This window comes from Physella acuta, unplaced genomic scaffold (assembly GCF_028476545.2).
Source record: "Physella acuta isolate Inbredline_101_S28 unplaced genomic scaffold, ASM2847654v3 ptg000187l, whole genome shotgun sequence".
In the NCBI taxonomy this organism is placed as follows: Eukaryota; Metazoa; Mollusca; class Gastropoda; family Physidae; genus Physella; species Physella acuta.
In genome coordinates this window covers 256,367-271,387 of record NW_026731706.1, presented here as the reverse complement: position 1 = coordinate 271,387, position 15,021 = coordinate 256,367, and the positions used below count along the sequence as shown (strand labels likewise).

At 34.7% G+C, this 15,021-nt stretch overlaps 2 protein-coding genes across 4 annotated transcripts in view; both read right to left on the bottom strand.

Moving 5' to 3' along the window:
• Positions 1–93: 93 nt before the first annotated feature.
• Positions 94–3,867, bottom strand: LOC131936773 (succinate dehydrogenase [ubiquinone] cytochrome b small subunit 2-like). Its single transcript, XM_059293837.1, has 4 exons — positions 3,740–3,867; positions 1,977–2,111; positions 1,366–1,528; positions 94–911 (listed from the first exon to the last, which is right to left on the bottom strand). The coding sequence occupies exons 1-4, from the start codon at positions 3,774–3,776 to the stop codon at positions 752–754; spliced, it is 495 nt and encodes a 164-aa protein (XP_059149820.1). The 5' UTR covers positions 3,777–3,867; the 3' UTR covers positions 94–751.
• Positions 3,868–5,827: 1,960 nt separating this feature from the next.
• The window catches only part of LOC131936792 (DNA topoisomerase 2-binding protein 1), a 31,002-nt gene continuing 21,808 nt past the window's right edge, over positions 5,828–15,021 (bottom strand). For 2 of the 3 annotated variants that reach the window (XM_059293865.1, XM_059293864.1), the window contains exons 30-45: positions 14,234–14,619; positions 13,763–13,802; positions 13,273–13,346; positions 13,082–13,122; positions 12,457–12,531; positions 11,821–11,878; positions 11,562–11,679; positions 10,426–10,555; positions 10,128–10,264; positions 9,605–9,698; positions 8,881–8,987; positions 8,479–8,601; positions 8,083–8,204; positions 7,790–7,859; positions 7,359–7,492; positions 5,828–6,633 (exon numbers count right to left, since the gene is read on the bottom strand). In XM_059293865.1, the coding sequence (XP_059149848.1) occupies positions 6,552–6,633; positions 7,359–7,492; positions 7,790–7,859; positions 8,083–8,204; positions 8,479–8,601; positions 8,881–8,987; positions 9,605–9,698; positions 10,128–10,264; positions 10,426–10,555; positions 11,562–11,679; positions 11,821–11,878; positions 12,457–12,531; positions 13,082–13,122; positions 13,273–13,346; positions 13,763–13,802; positions 14,234–14,619 (1,791 nt within the window). In that variant the 3' untranslated portion in view covers positions 5,828–6,551. Of the gene's footprint in view, positions 6,656–7,358; positions 7,493–7,789; positions 7,860–8,082; positions 8,205–8,478; positions 8,602–8,880; positions 8,988–9,604; positions 9,699–10,127; positions 10,265–10,425; positions 10,556–11,561; positions 11,680–11,820; positions 11,879–12,456; positions 12,532–13,081; positions 13,123–13,272; positions 13,347–13,762; positions 13,803–14,233; positions 14,620–15,021 lie in introns of all 3 variants that reach the window. The other variant, XM_059293867.1, reaches the window with a different exon arrangement.

The following is a 15,021-nucleotide window of genomic DNA, read 5'->3' as shown; positions in this document are numbered from 1 at the left end:
AATAAATAAAAGTGACAACTATCAAATAGTTTTTAATTTAAAAAACAAACCTCAGTCTTAACTTCCCTAAAAAAACAAACTGCAAGTGTCCCAGTAATGAATAAGTACAACTTTATTGCAATACTCTACATGTACAGCTGAGCTTGTAAAACATCCCTTCTCTATATCACAAGAACGGACACTGAGAAAATAATTCCTACAGAACAAAAACAAGTACGACAGTCAATCTTTATTACATGGTATTGTAAACACCTCAGTTTTACAATATATCATTGTGGAGACCAGGTCTGTGTATCTGATAACATAATCTCAAGTCATAGCAGCACATACCTCAACTTGTAAGCCAAGTCTCTATTCCAACTACAGTCATGGTAAACTTTTTGTATCTGTTAATTTATTTGTTATGTAACACTGTTTTACCAAATTATTCCCTTTAAAGATAGAAAAGTGATACATTATTTCAATATAAAAGAGACTTAAATGAAAGTGCATAAGTGTTAAAACTACATAGCACAGTGTATAAAAAAACCTGTTCAACTACAAGATTCAAACCTTTACATATACATTATAAGTTGGTAGTCATCTTTCTTTTCTTAACATTGTTGTGGTTCAAAAACAAATTGATAATTTTCATTTTTCTAACTTTCAACATTTTATCCATACAATACATTTGATGACTAAAAATAATAAACATTCACTTCAATGCTGCAAAACATAACCAATATTATTTCTATACATACATGTTGCAATATTACAAAGACCAAAGCATTTGAATGGCCTTGCAAACTCCGACATCATTAAAATTAAAGTTAATTAGCCCAGCAAAACCAATGATAGCCAGAAGATACCACAGCTTGCCGACCCAAGGAACAAATTTCACCAAATAGTCTTTCAGTACTCCATCAATACCCCTGGGGAGAGTATTAAAATTAAATGAGTTATCAAACAATTGATAAATCTAATTGCAGTTGGGCCATTTGTATTTGACTCAAAATTAAGAAGCTATTCTGGAAAGAACTTTTATCTTTCATTAAGTTTAGCTAACAAAACTGTATAAAAATGATTTTTTTTCCAACCTACCAAGTTTAACTAACAAATCTATGTAAGGGGACAGTGTGGTTGATGATAGAGCATACCACTTCCAACTCAAAAGTATCAAGTTTAAATTCGGGTTCAAGTCCCTGAGTCAACCCAGATCTAATGGGTACCTGACTCACATTAGGAAAAGTCCAGGCTGCTGGACCACACTATCCTTTCATAAGCTGAGGTCATAAAACATGTGAACTCTACCTCACTTGCCCTATCAAGTATGAATGGGATCTTAACTGTGAGATAAAAAAGATTCTATCTATTGATTCCACCTACCAGAATCCATGGAGGAAAACAAAAGTAGTGAGCAAATGATCCATTGTAGATCCCTGAATGAAAAGAGCAGCTGGCATAATCCCAACCATTCCTAAAGCAACAAAACGTTCAACTTTCCAATGAGTTGAAGCCATCATGATATGACTCTTACCACGTTTCTCCTCTGAAAGTGAATATTAAAAATCAAGAGATATAAAAAACAACAAATACTATTCAAATAAATAACTTTTCTTTCCAGACAAAATGCATTCTTGTAATAAAGATTATTTAAGAAAATTGTCTGTTTAAACCCAAAAACCTATAATAGGTTAAATTCTATAAAAAAAACTTTACAGGATGCCCATAAATGACATATTTTAACAAGATTTTGCCACCTCAAACCCTTATCTTAAAAGTAGGCTATCTCCATGACATTACAATGCTCAACTCCTATATTTTTTTATTGAATTTTAAGTTTCTCGTCCTTTTTATTTAAAAAAAAAAGCAAATTGCAAGAGATATCTCATTTTTTAACCTTCTACCCGATGGAGCTCATGATCAGAACCCCCTTCACCTATAGATGAGCCCTAAAGGCTACACATAATTATAAATAAACTTCATAGAAAATTTACCTGGTGTGAATGGACCTCTTCTAGCCCTAAAATATTCAATGGTCGCTAGTGCTGGGCTAGCTGTAAACTGCTTCGAAATTACATCTGTGTTTGCATATGATGGCTGAGGTCTCATCTGCAGCAAAAGTCTGCTACCTAATGTACAAAACAATAACTTTAAATTGATATAAGACCTAGTAAATTAAAATTTTAAAAAGTCTAAATGTGCCTTCGATACCAAAATGGCAGCACAAACTATAATAAACAAAAATAACCTAGCTAGGCAAGGCTTAAGAGACCTGATCTAGGTTATTTTTGTTTTCTCTTAAAAATAAATATTAAACATGATGAGTTGAATATACTTTAAAATAATTTATAGGTACTAGATTTAGATATAAATAATTAGGCCTAGGCCTATAATTTTAATAATACTTAGATCTAGATCTAGGCAAAACTCCATTTTAGTGTATTTTATTACCAGCTTCACATTCACCTTCAGCTGAGCATACTTAACACAACCAAAAACACACAATAATGTTAGGAAAACACTAGGCCTATTACTTTATGAATTTTTGTTTGTTTTTGATAATTTTGTCAAAACTTAAGAAAAATCCTAATTTGAAATAATAAAATATGCGCTATTTAGATCTAGATTCTAGATATACCTGGGTTTTTTTACTCTTGAAAATCATGTTTGTGTCAGTTAAGATTTCAATGGCTTTAGACAAATAATGAAAATTGTAATGGCAAGGCGATTAAGTTTGTATTGTTACAACATCTTACATTAGGCCTATGTGAACTCACAATGACCCCAAAACTGAAGCCACCACAATTTCAAATAGCAATTACCCAACCTTTGTCATATGCAGATAATTTAAGTCAATGAACCGTCAACCGTTATTTTTCTCCAGCTGATGAGAAAAAATGAGCCGGTGATCACACGCTATTTTATTGGAACTGTAGGCCTAATGACCTAATTTAGCCTAATGCTTATGACTTCACAGTTAGTGTCCTATTCAATGTTTTTAGGCCTACCTGTTTTAATTAAAAACACACATCATAAAAAAAAATTAATTAGGCTAGATTAAGTCTAGAATACTCAGGAGACTCTAGCCTAGATCTGGATCTAAATCTGATCTAATATTCTAATCCTAGCATTTCTTAACGTAACGTTTTTGTGTGTTTTGGATGTTTAAGATAGTTTATAATTAATATTATAATGAACGAAGTGACTACTCGGAAAAAGATTTTTCACCCCAGCGTCTCCACTTGGTCGGCAAAAGATAGTTCTGCGCAAGCGCAACGACCTTAATAGCTGAGCTAGGGTTATGGCTAGGGTTAGGGATACGGTTAGGGTTCTGTGACTGTAAAGTTACTGTAAACACATGCATGTGCAGTACCATCGAATACATCTTTTTCCAGCTAGAATTAGCCTAAAACCAATTGGCTATTACGCTGAAACTGAGGTGAACGTGAAGTGTCGAATATAATAAGCTAAAATGGAGTTTTACCTTAGATCTAAATTCTAGATCTAGAAATCTAGATCTAGAAACTAGATATTTTTCAATACCTAGCCTAATGCCCTAATCCAAAATAAAATCGCTAGTCTACTCTAGTACTCTGCTAAGAATTAAGAAGTTTGAAGGTAGGCAACTTAATACTAAATTGTACTAGAATCTTCTAAAAGCCAATTAATGAGTATCGTGTAAAATAAAGAGGAAAAAGAAAGCTCATTAACTACAAATAAATAAGCTATAAAAATACAAATACAACTGTAAAATTACCCCTTGAACAAGTTCGAAGAAGTGCTACAGTCGCCATCTTGACAAGGTCAATAACAAACACTCAAAACAGAGTAATCGAGATCGTTTAAAATAAGTTAGGATCGTTTGAATATGTGGATTTGTTAAAAATTTTTTTAAAGCGTATACGGATAAAACGCCAATATAGCTGTTATAACGTTAATCTAAATCCTTTTAGTTATCTTTATAACTGTTTGGCAGATAGATAACTAAAAATACAACAAATCCATGTGGTTTTTCTTGCCACTGAGCAATATCGCCTTTAAGCAAGGTTATTTGACCCAATTACATAAGCACGACGTTTGACGAGAACAAATAATATACTATATGATAAAATTATATTGCTCTGCCTTACAATAATAAAAGAAATTTTTATTTTTATTTTATGACTATTTAATTTGTTAAAATAATTATTAGATCTAGATTTATCAATTTTTCTCAACACATCGTTGAAATAACTTTGTAAAAGTATCGATATCGCCCTAAATATTCATGTACAAGGTTAAGGACGAAAAATGCACTTTTGCAACATGAAATAAAAAATTTGTCTTTTTTCTCGTCCAACGTTAAAGTTAAAATTAACTTCAAAATCATTAAATGGCTCTCGACAATGGAACAAAATTGGATCGCACATTGACAGACCTTGCCGTTGACATCATTCCTCGATGTAATACCTAATGTCATAGAGCAGACAGAACATATTCTCTTATGTAATAAACATTATCAAGCGGAAAACCGAGGAAAAAAGTTAAAGTTATGTAAGGGTTGTCAAAGTACTGGAAATGGATGTAATATAATATTAAATTTGACTTTTGTCTGTGGAGAAGTTCCACGCATCGTATAAAGTATTTTAACCTTAGGTAGTTTATTTTTCATAACAATAATAAACGCATGGAAATCGAAACATTTTGAAGACCATCATTTCATATAATGTGCGCTCATTTTAGGGAGGGGTGGTGAGTTTTTGCAGAATTGGGTTGAGGGGGGAGGGGGGAAGGAGGGGGGGGAGAAAAGCGCAAACAGAAATATCTACCAAGAAATTGATTATGTAGCTTGATCGATCAAGAAATAGCCTGCATATTTCCCAACTCCAGAGGCGTAGCGATGGGGGGTGGGGGGGGGGGGGGGGGGGGGCAGGGGGTACATATGTCCCCGGGCGCCGACCTTAGGGGGCGCCAAAATGGTTTGTAAAAACAAATTAAAATGTCATTTTAGCTGCACTTTTGCATTATAAATAGTTTGAGGGGGGATGCAAATCAAAAGTTTGAGGGGGGGTGCAAATTGAAAATTTGTCCCCGGGCGCCGGGAAGGGTCAACAATTGTAGTAACTGTTCAGCCCATCATTTGTTATAAACAGTAAAAACAAATAGGTATCTTCAGTGATTGATACATGACTGCAGGTTCAATTTTTGTCTTCAAGTTACTAGGAGAAATAATTTCAGCGTATGGACTAAAAATAGGCTTACATTAATAATATTAATATGTACTATCCAGCATTAAATTAGACAAAATTTGTATTATTTTGCTATTATTAAAACGTGTTGAAATAATTTAGGTCTATTATTTTTGACGGCACATCAAAATAACCTTTGACAAGTATTGGTACAGCCCAAAGTTTTCTTGTGCAACATAATGACATAAAATGCACAATTGTCAACCACAAAGTCTTGAGTTTGGTTCTAGGTTTGATTGAGTCCATCCAGCTCTAATAGGTACCTGATGCAATTTGGGGAAAAGAAGTTGGGCATAGTGCTGATGACATAATACTACATTGGCCGCAGTTAAAGACACACATTCTATTATGGACTATCAAATTTGAAAGGGTACTTAAAACTGCAGAGGGAATGGAGGGCTGTCTTGAATGTTCTCAATTATGTATGTTACATTCAGCTTATTAAGCTAATTATTAACCTTTCTGGTGAATTGGGCTTATAATTATTTAACTTTTTGGTACATTAGGCCTAGAATTATTTACCTTTGACTGTAGGAAATTAGGGATGGAAAGCTTTGCAGGTATTGGGATCTTTCCACAAAACAAATAAAGTGAACTTGAAACATTTTAGTCATGAATGTACAAGTTTATTGCATTTAACAAACATAGTGATCAGATCATCTGTACAAGTGGCTACATGCACATAGCCAACAAGATCACTGTTAACAGTGGTCAACTATTTCAAAAAAATATCTACACATTGGTCATGGATGCCTGTTAATAAAAAATACTTGTAAACAGTTTCTGTTTCAAACAGCTGCCAAAACAAATTTATTCCTTTAAACCCAGTGGTTGGTTGATCAAATAAATATGAATAGTATTTCAAATAAATGTAAAATTACATAAAGAAAAGAAAACATGCTAAAACAAACCATGGAGACGTTTGAATGACCTCAAGTTATTAATCTAATTAAATTGAATACACAAGTTCACATTCAGCTATCCACCCTAAATGAGTAAAAACTAACTTATCTTACAATTCGAGTTAAAGTATAATTTAAAATATTTAAAATTGAATCTTATTCATTTTATTTTTGTACAGAAAAATAGAGAAAAACTGGTAGAATTATTGCAATTTTTTTTAAAAAAACATAAAATGAAGTTCAAACTGTATCCTAGTGAGTTAATTAATTTACCGAGCTTTATACGTACCGTAGTAGATTTTAAAAATTAAAGACATGTAAGATTTAAACCATGAATCCGATAGAAGGCACCTCATAAAAACCATGAAACAAATATAACAACAAATAAATCGACAAATTGTTCGACGATGAATCTATTCTGTACATTTTAAAAAGGGTGTCATCGTCTGGCCAATTTACTGACAGATCTCTCATCGTCATGTCCCCGTGCTCTCTTGCGACTTTGCTTTGTCTGTTGCATACTGCAGAATAAACAATTAGGTTCTGAAAATGACAAGAGTCAATAACCTAAGTTTCTTATTTCAATTGCAAGAAGAAAATTGAGCATCTGCTTTCAAAACTTTCTTGATAAATTACACCCTGTAATTTTCATTTGAAAAAAATAAATTGTATAAATAATGTTATGTTTTATAAATTATATACTACTTTATTTAGCAATTAACGTTCAATTTAGACAAAAGCAGTGCTCAATCCTTTTGGCAATTACAAGAATTTCCAAGTCTTTTCACTACATTAATAAATGGGTGTATCCAATTCCAATAAGGGTTGTGGTCTAGCATGCCTTCACCTATTCATTTGGCCTTCACCCATGCTAAACTATAATTACAGTAGAAACACAAAGAGTAATTTAGACAGGTCAAACATGATGTCTTTGGTATTGGGTTTATTGTTTTAGATATGAACCCAGAATGTGTAAGTTTGGTAATATGGTCAGCAGCCTATATGTTTCAGGCTAACCAACATATGCAGTTATCAGTTAAATGCTTCAATAATAAACATGCACAGGTAGAATTCTTATTTACATCATCAGCTTTTAAATATTTTTATAAAACACATGTGAAAGCCTACAATTAAATGTCAGGCTTTATACTGATCACAAAAAGTGGTGAGTATTATTTCCTTTAAAAAGGCAAGAAGCATATGTACTCAAAATGAGTATAAGTATAATGAGTTTAGTGAGTCTTACCTTGATTTTAAAACAACAACTTCAGCAGGGTAAAACTCTGAAGGGTCTGGTGGAGGGTCATCTGTGAGAAAGGCTGGAATGTATTCAGGCTTCAGGCAGTGGACGCCAGCTTCTATCAGACGCTCCAGATCATTCTGTATCAATAGAAACAAAACAACTTGTAAACGAGCTTCAATACTTCCTTGTAAACTATTTTGATTGTCCACTAGTTGCTAGAGTTGAGTGTGGTACATGCTTGCATACAATTGCATGAAACAAAAACACATTTTTCTAGACACAATCAATAGACAGTCAGCAACCATTGTCCTATTCATTAGCTGGAATACCAATAGTTCAAAAAGTGTCAAAAGCCTGTCTAGTGAGGTCAATATGGCTATACTGTAGATATATTAATGAGTAGTTGTGGATCAAGGCTGAATAAAAAGTTGTACCTGGGGCAACATGATTTTGTTCAGGTCTAGAAAAGCATGTGTTGATTCTTCTAAACTGGTGGAAGGTGATCTATAATGTAAGTTTAAAAAGATTTGATACACTTCAAATTAAAAATGAGTCTATAATTATTAATAATACAGCTATTTTCCAAATTAAACTTTTAGTTCTATAATATCTAGCACTGTAGCAAAAGTTGAACAACTTTGTCCATAATATTTTCACCATAATAAAGCACACTACAGTGCTATTGTATGTCTTAGCCAGACTCTCAATGAAAAATGATTTTTTTTACCTTACTGTGGAGACTTTGGCCCCACCAGCCTCCAGCAATCTCTGGAAATTTTCTTCTTTACTTTTGTCCAAACACAGTAAAACTTTCCAGCCATCAAAGGCCCCTTTACAAGATGAATTGGCCTATTGGATTATTTCAAGAATAAATGATTAGCATTTTCCTTTAACTTTCGTATAACACGGTATTTTGAGTCAGAATGTGTGGTCAGCACTATGCCCAGCCGCCTTTACTTGCCCCAACATATGTCAGGTACCCATAAGAGCTGGGTGGACTCAGGGACGTCCAACAACCACAAGTCCAAACAGAGACCTAAACTTGAGACCTTCAGTTTGGGTCTCAAGCAGTCAAACGCTCTCCCATTCGACCACACAGTCCCACACTACTCTATGCTACTACCTTTTTCAGCAAAGAAATTTTCTGACGCCATTTGTAAGCAGCAGCTGCCAGATTTTTAGCTAGTGGTGTCATCGTCTTCATCAGTGGTAGAGTAAACTCACTGCCCCATTCGTGGTGGGTTTCCTACAAAATAGAATATAGTCAAGTCAAATTAATTTCACCACTCAAATAAACTCTGTACACTATCATGCTTCAATTTGGGAAGGAATATATAGACTCAACATTACCTCCACATTATAGAAGGAATATAAAGACTCAACATTAACATTATAGAAGGAATATATAGACTCAAGATTAACATTATAGAAGGAATATATAGACTCAACATTAACATTATAGAAGGAATATATAGACTCAACATTACCTCCACATTATAGAAGGGATATGTAGACTCAACATTACCTCGACAAATCTGCCTTCCTTGCGACATGCTTCAAAGTAAGACTTGTGAAGGATCCATTTCCCTGATGCCACACAAGATAAAAACTTCTCATTTCTGGCTGGTTGGCCTGTGTAGGACATAGCATTGGCATCATTAGGTGTAGAACATAGAATTGGCAGGATAAGGTGTAGGACATAGAATTGGCATCATTAGGTGTAGGACATAGTATTGGCATCAATAGCCTACTGTACAATTAGAAACTAAATCTCTTAACAATTTTTTTATAAAAGTAAAGATAAAAAATATTTCGTATATCTTATAAATAATTAAATTGAAACAAATTTGAAAACATTTAAGACAGTAAAAGTCAACAATTATGCATTCTAAATTAAATGACATAAAACACACTATTTCAAATTTCTATATGATCTAAAATTATCTTAATTAACAGTATTGCTATGTTAATGCTTTAATTTAATATACAAAATTTTGTTTTTGGCATATACACTTGAATTCATTAAATATATATATTTACGTTTAAAATTAACCCCCACCTTTGATTCTACCCTAAATACCGCGACTGTCTAATCTACAATCATTCTAAACAACTACATTTCAACCAAACTGTCAATATTTCCTGTAATGCTTGGTTATATCCCTTATCACTTCACCTACACTGTTGAGCACAAACTGATTTAAGTTTTGATTTGAAAGTTTGGGTTAAAAACTGAACCAGTCACCTACCTATCACTAAATGTGTACTAGATGGGTCAAAGTGCTGCATCTCTACAACTCGGCCACCAAGTTTTTCCACTAAAGCAGAGTAGTCTAACCTTTCCTGCAAGTAAAAATAAAACGCAACTTTAATAGTTTTTTAAATTAAAAAAAAAACAACTAAAAACATTCAGTTACACTCCATTTAACAGCTGGTTGGAATGCTGACGTCACTATGCCATCATAAGATGAGGACATAGAAAAAGGTCAACTCTACTTCACCTGCACCATGAATAGTAAGGTTCAAAATGGTGCTTTACAATCTGAAGTATTGCTTGAAATAAAAGCAAATGCAACAGTTTTACTTAACAAGGAGTTTGGAATTTTACATCCCTATGAATAAATTGTTTAATAACCCCTATTATAATGTATAAAGTCTATTTTAATTTTTTAGCTAGCAAGGCATATATAGTATTTTATATATATATACATACATATATCTAAGATGTGACCTTAAGAGCTTAAAAATTTTCCAGCACCCACAAGAACTGACCTGGTTTTGTAATCCTGACATGAGAAAGACGAGGGAAGATTTAATGTCCACTGTTTCGCCATCACTGCCTTCATCACTGAGTAGCTCAATTACTTTTGGTGGTTGGACAGGACCAGAGGGCTTCACTATAGGGAATGCTGAGGATGGTAGAGTTTAAAACAGTTTAACAGGTTGTTCTGTTTTTTGTCATGATAGGTAGCACAGGGAGGAAGCTAAGTTATTTCATTGGCTTAAAGTTATTTTATTGGCTTCACTTATTTCATTGGCTTCAGTTATTTCATTAGCTTCAGTTATTTACCTAGGGGTGGTGCTTTGGGTGTAGGTGATTGGTGACTTTCTGAACTTTTTTCTGTAGTTGATCTTCGACTTCCTGAACTTTTTTCTGTAGCTGATTTTACAATTTCTAAATTTTTCTCTTTTGTGGGACTCTAGAAAAAAAAATTTGAACTCAGTGAGCCATGAAATCTAGAAAAACAAATTTAAATGATACTCAGTAGTATTTATTCAAACAAACTATCCATTTGGAACTGGGCTGGTAAAATACTTTTTTAAGTACAGCAAAAAGCATAATTACTAGTGCCTTTGTAAATCTTCTCTTCTTCTTCTTCATTCTTAATTGAGAATATGGTGGATTCAGACAACAAGTCCAACTTCGTGAACAAACCGGACTGTGGTCTCCAGTTTGTCAGGTGCCCCATATAATTTTTCCCTGAGTGGGGTGGGCAGGGGCCAGTGTCTGACTCGCGCCTGGCTATACAGAGAACATTCCTGAAGGGCGTGCTCCGTATTTTCCGGGGCCTTGCCACAAGGGCACATTTCGCCACACCCAACCTTTAGTTTTTTGTGCATGTGTTGATTTAGTCTGCTGTGGCCTGTTCTAAGTCGAAAGATTATGTATTGTTGTTTTCGTGTCAAATTATAATAGCCATCATCTTTATTGTAGTTAGGGTGTGTGTCAGACCACATTTGCGTTTGTTTGTTTTTTATTATTCTTTTTATTTCTTTTGGGTGTAGCGAAATTTCCGGTTGTGGTTTCTTTCCCCCAATTTTTGCCAGCTGGTCTGCAATCTCGTTACCCTGGATCTGGCAGTGGCCCGGGATCCACTGCAGCACAATTCTGCTGCAGGTATTTATTAGCCTCTCTAGTGCTGTCATAAGTGTTTGAGTATAGGGCTCTGGATTTTTTAGGGATTGCAGGACAGCCTTTGTAAATTCAAAACAGCTAACACTAAAATTGTTACGAATTTTAAAGCCCTATCAAAAACCTAAAAGTCAACAAAGTTTAAGCCATACAACTAAAAAACTTAACAGAATTTAAAACTCAAACATTTAAAAGCTTACATAAAAATAAATCCTATTAACACCTGCAACTTACCAAACCACCTAAACAAAAAAACAACTATTTACAGCTAGCAAGTCAAGTGGTCCACTGACCTGGCCAGAGGTGGACGTCGTCTCAAAAGGTATGTCCATGGCTGCCATAAGTTCCTCTGTGTTCTGGCTTGTTTCACTCACTCTCCCCAGCTGGTGGGCTAGCCTCACTTTTTCAAGCCTTCACACAATTCCATAAAACATTGGGCAGTTATAATTATTTCAAAAACATTTTACATTATCAGTATCTGCATATAAAAAACATTAAACCAAATAGAAAAGTTGAGCAACTTTGTAATGGATGAAGAATATAAAAATGTACCTTTCAGTGGGATCATCCCATGTGATCTGAAGACTTTGTGAAGGTTCTAAAGGGGCAGCTGTAACAAAATTGATTCAATGTGATTGTAGAATGATATTGAGGCTAGAAGTGGTATCAAAACAGGCTATCTAGAGAAATATGAGACTGTAACAGTTAAATGTAGATGAATATATGTTTCGAGTATGTATTTTAAAAAGGCGATATGAATATAAAATATAGGATGGGTGTGCGCATGCGCTAAGGAAAGGAAGCAGAGAGGGGTAGAGAGAGCGCGAGCGGATGACGAACTGAAGTCGTGGTTCTAGTAGTGTAGCTGCTATATTATCTGATATCAATAAAAGACCGTAAAATCACCAATAATGTGGTTTGTATTTGCCTTTAGTTTGTGCCATGAACCCAGTCATACAAAAGGGCTGTGACAGAGACCAATACTGATTTTTTTAAAATCAAGTCAACAGTATGTATGCAAACATGACAGCTACATAGACTCCACATGTTTATTCAAGTATGCTAACAATTTTACAAAAACTGTTACAAGTAAACATCTTTAGAAGCATTGTCTTAAAATAATGGCAATGTTCTTATTAAATTTTGCAGCTATAAATAAACTAAAAAATGTAAACAAAAACAACCAACTTTTGTTTGACTGCGAGGTATTTCCACTTCTGACCAGATCACTGTCTGAACTGTCACTGACCATCTGACCACTCACTAAAATCAAACAAACATTGGGTTAGGAAATACAATAACACAAAGGAAATATCCAGACTGAAGAACTTTAAACCAAATCCTGGTAAACTTTTCAATACATGCCAAAAGGGGATTGATGGATAAAAATTTAAAGCACTCAATTGCTAACCTAAGTGTCACAAGTTTGGCTTAAGGCTTAACCCTATTGGAACTCCCTGGGCAAATCCAGGTGTTATGGGTACTGGCATTAGTTAGGGAAAGTAAAAAAGTATATGACAAGAGTGTTGACAACACAATCTCTACCATTTGCCAATATCAAAGAAACAGATCAGCTCTTTGTTATATGGCATGAGGATGTTCAGGTATAAAAGGGTACAGTAATTGGGATTAATGATAAATTGGGTGGATTTACTTGAACTTGATTCAAAGACATTTTGTTGATGATCACAGTTTAACTGCTCATTAGAAACAAAAGGGTGGGGAAAGCTAACTCACTGAAATCTGAATTAGCCCTACACATACAAAACATTAAACAGTTGTACCTTTATAATTTTAAACTGCTAGTACTTACAATTTGCTCTCCTGCCTTTCTTTCTATTATTTGCTTTGGACCTAAACATACACAAAATGGCAAGGTTATGGAAACAAACAAATAATTGTAGTTAATTAAATTTAAAGGAATTTCTTAATATGAAGTTAAGTGAAGTAATCTATGTCCAAAGAAAATTATGGCTAGAGATTAGCCTTGTAGAATATATTTACCTGGATGGGTTAGCTAGGATATTCCCCATTGTTTTTGCTAGTTCTTCTTTCATTTCCTGGTGTTTGCTGGCATCCTGTTTTATAGTTTTTTTTTATAAACTTTTATATTTTGTAACAGCATAATCTTTTACATTTTGTAACATTATAATATCTTTGACATTTTTGAACCTCAGTCTTCCCAACCTCTTTTTACCCAACTAAAAAAAATGTTTACCTCTATTTCAAATACTATCTCAAAATCTAAATGTTTACCTCTTTTTCAAATACTCTCTCAAATTCTAATGTTACTTAAACCAGCTTTAACTTTGTGGTAAAAAATATCAACTACCCAAAACTACCAAAGTATAACTAAAAACTTAAATACCTAACTAACACTACAAGCATTGGGTTAGAACTCTAAGCAAACCATGTGTAAACTTTTTTGAACAAATCTTATTGAGTATATAAAAAACAGGATACATTTGGGATGAATTGGGAAACAAATACAAACCTCATTTTCATCCATTAGATCAGAATCTTTTGTTTCTTTCCTGGGAGAATAGAACAGAAAAAAATAAATATAAACCTCAGGAACAGCATGGTTGAGTAGTAGAGCATTCAATTGATAACCTGAGAGTCTTGAAATTGGATTCTGGACTCGAGACTGTAGGACGTCCCTGAGTCCAGCCAGGTCTGATGGGTACCTTGACTCACATTAGGGAAAGTTAAGGTAGCTGGGCATAGTGCTGACCACATTATCCCTTTCATTTGTCACCAAAACTGGTTAACTCTACTTCACCTGCCCCATGAAGTGGTACTCTACTCTCAATTTTCCTAGATCACAGGCCCAGATAAACTTTACATCATCTTCTTACAGCCTATCATGCCTGAAAACAGTCTGTACTTACCTGGGTGAAACCCTTGACCCTTAAGACTACTTACCTGGGTAAAACCCTTGACCTTTGATACCAAAGTGACCTACCTTTGTAAAGACACATCCTCCAGTGTTGTGCTTGAGAAAGTGCTGAGCTCACTGACTGAATCAACCTTCTGTAACACAAGGACTGGGGACTTGGTTTTGTTCTGTTCCCCGGCTTGGCCAACTTTCTCCAGGTTAAGTACTGGCATCTTGGTGGCTGGGGTCTTGACAGGGGGCCCAGCCTCACATTTGGCCATAACATCTGACTTGGTTTTGTTCTGTTCCCCAGCTTGGCCAACTTTCTCCAGGTTAAGTACTGGCATCCTGTTGGCTGGGGTTCTGACAGGGGGCCCAGCCTCACATTTGGCCATAACATCTGACTTGGTTAAAGTCTTAGCCGAGGCTCTGGTGCTTCTCATGGGCGTGGACTTGAGACCTGGAGTCAAGGTCTACAGACAAATAGAAAACAATTCTTAGTTAAGTAGGAGTTGGCTCAATTATTTTATACAACAAATATACTGATTTTTTAAAAATTTTGTACTTCTTGTCCCAACAATCTAAATATATAATTCTCTTCATGGAGACCATGCAAGACACCACGTAAACGCACGCCGCTACTCCCCTGCTCTCTAGGCATAGAGCTACCACCCTCACCCACACCAGTCAATTATGGTGAGCTGTGGTTCACGTCGAATATTTACAATCATAGAACCGGGTCGAATTAGTTACGGCCATTATGGGCAGATAATTTAGTTTTTAAACGAGTTGAAACTAAGGGGAGCTAATAACACAATCTGCTTGATCTTTCCATTGTCGTCAGTACACTGTCGTCACGGACAGCTGCTCTCACG

What these genes read in the sequence shown, in the direction of transcription:
- LOC131936773 (XM_059293837.1), bottom strand. Translation starts at nt 3,776, where the DNA reads ATGGCGACTGTAGCACTTCTTCGAACTTGTTCAAGGG. An exon ending in AAGAGGTCCATTCACACCAG is followed by an intron (nt 1,529 to 1,976) that starts GTAAATTTTCTA and finishes ATTCACTTTCAG; the next exon opens with AGGAGAAACGTGGTAAGAGT. An exon ending in GTTTTCCTCCATGGATTCTG is followed by an intron (nt 912 to 1,365) that starts GTAGGTGGAATC and finishes TACTCTCCCCAG; the next exon opens with GGGTATTGATGGAGTACTGA.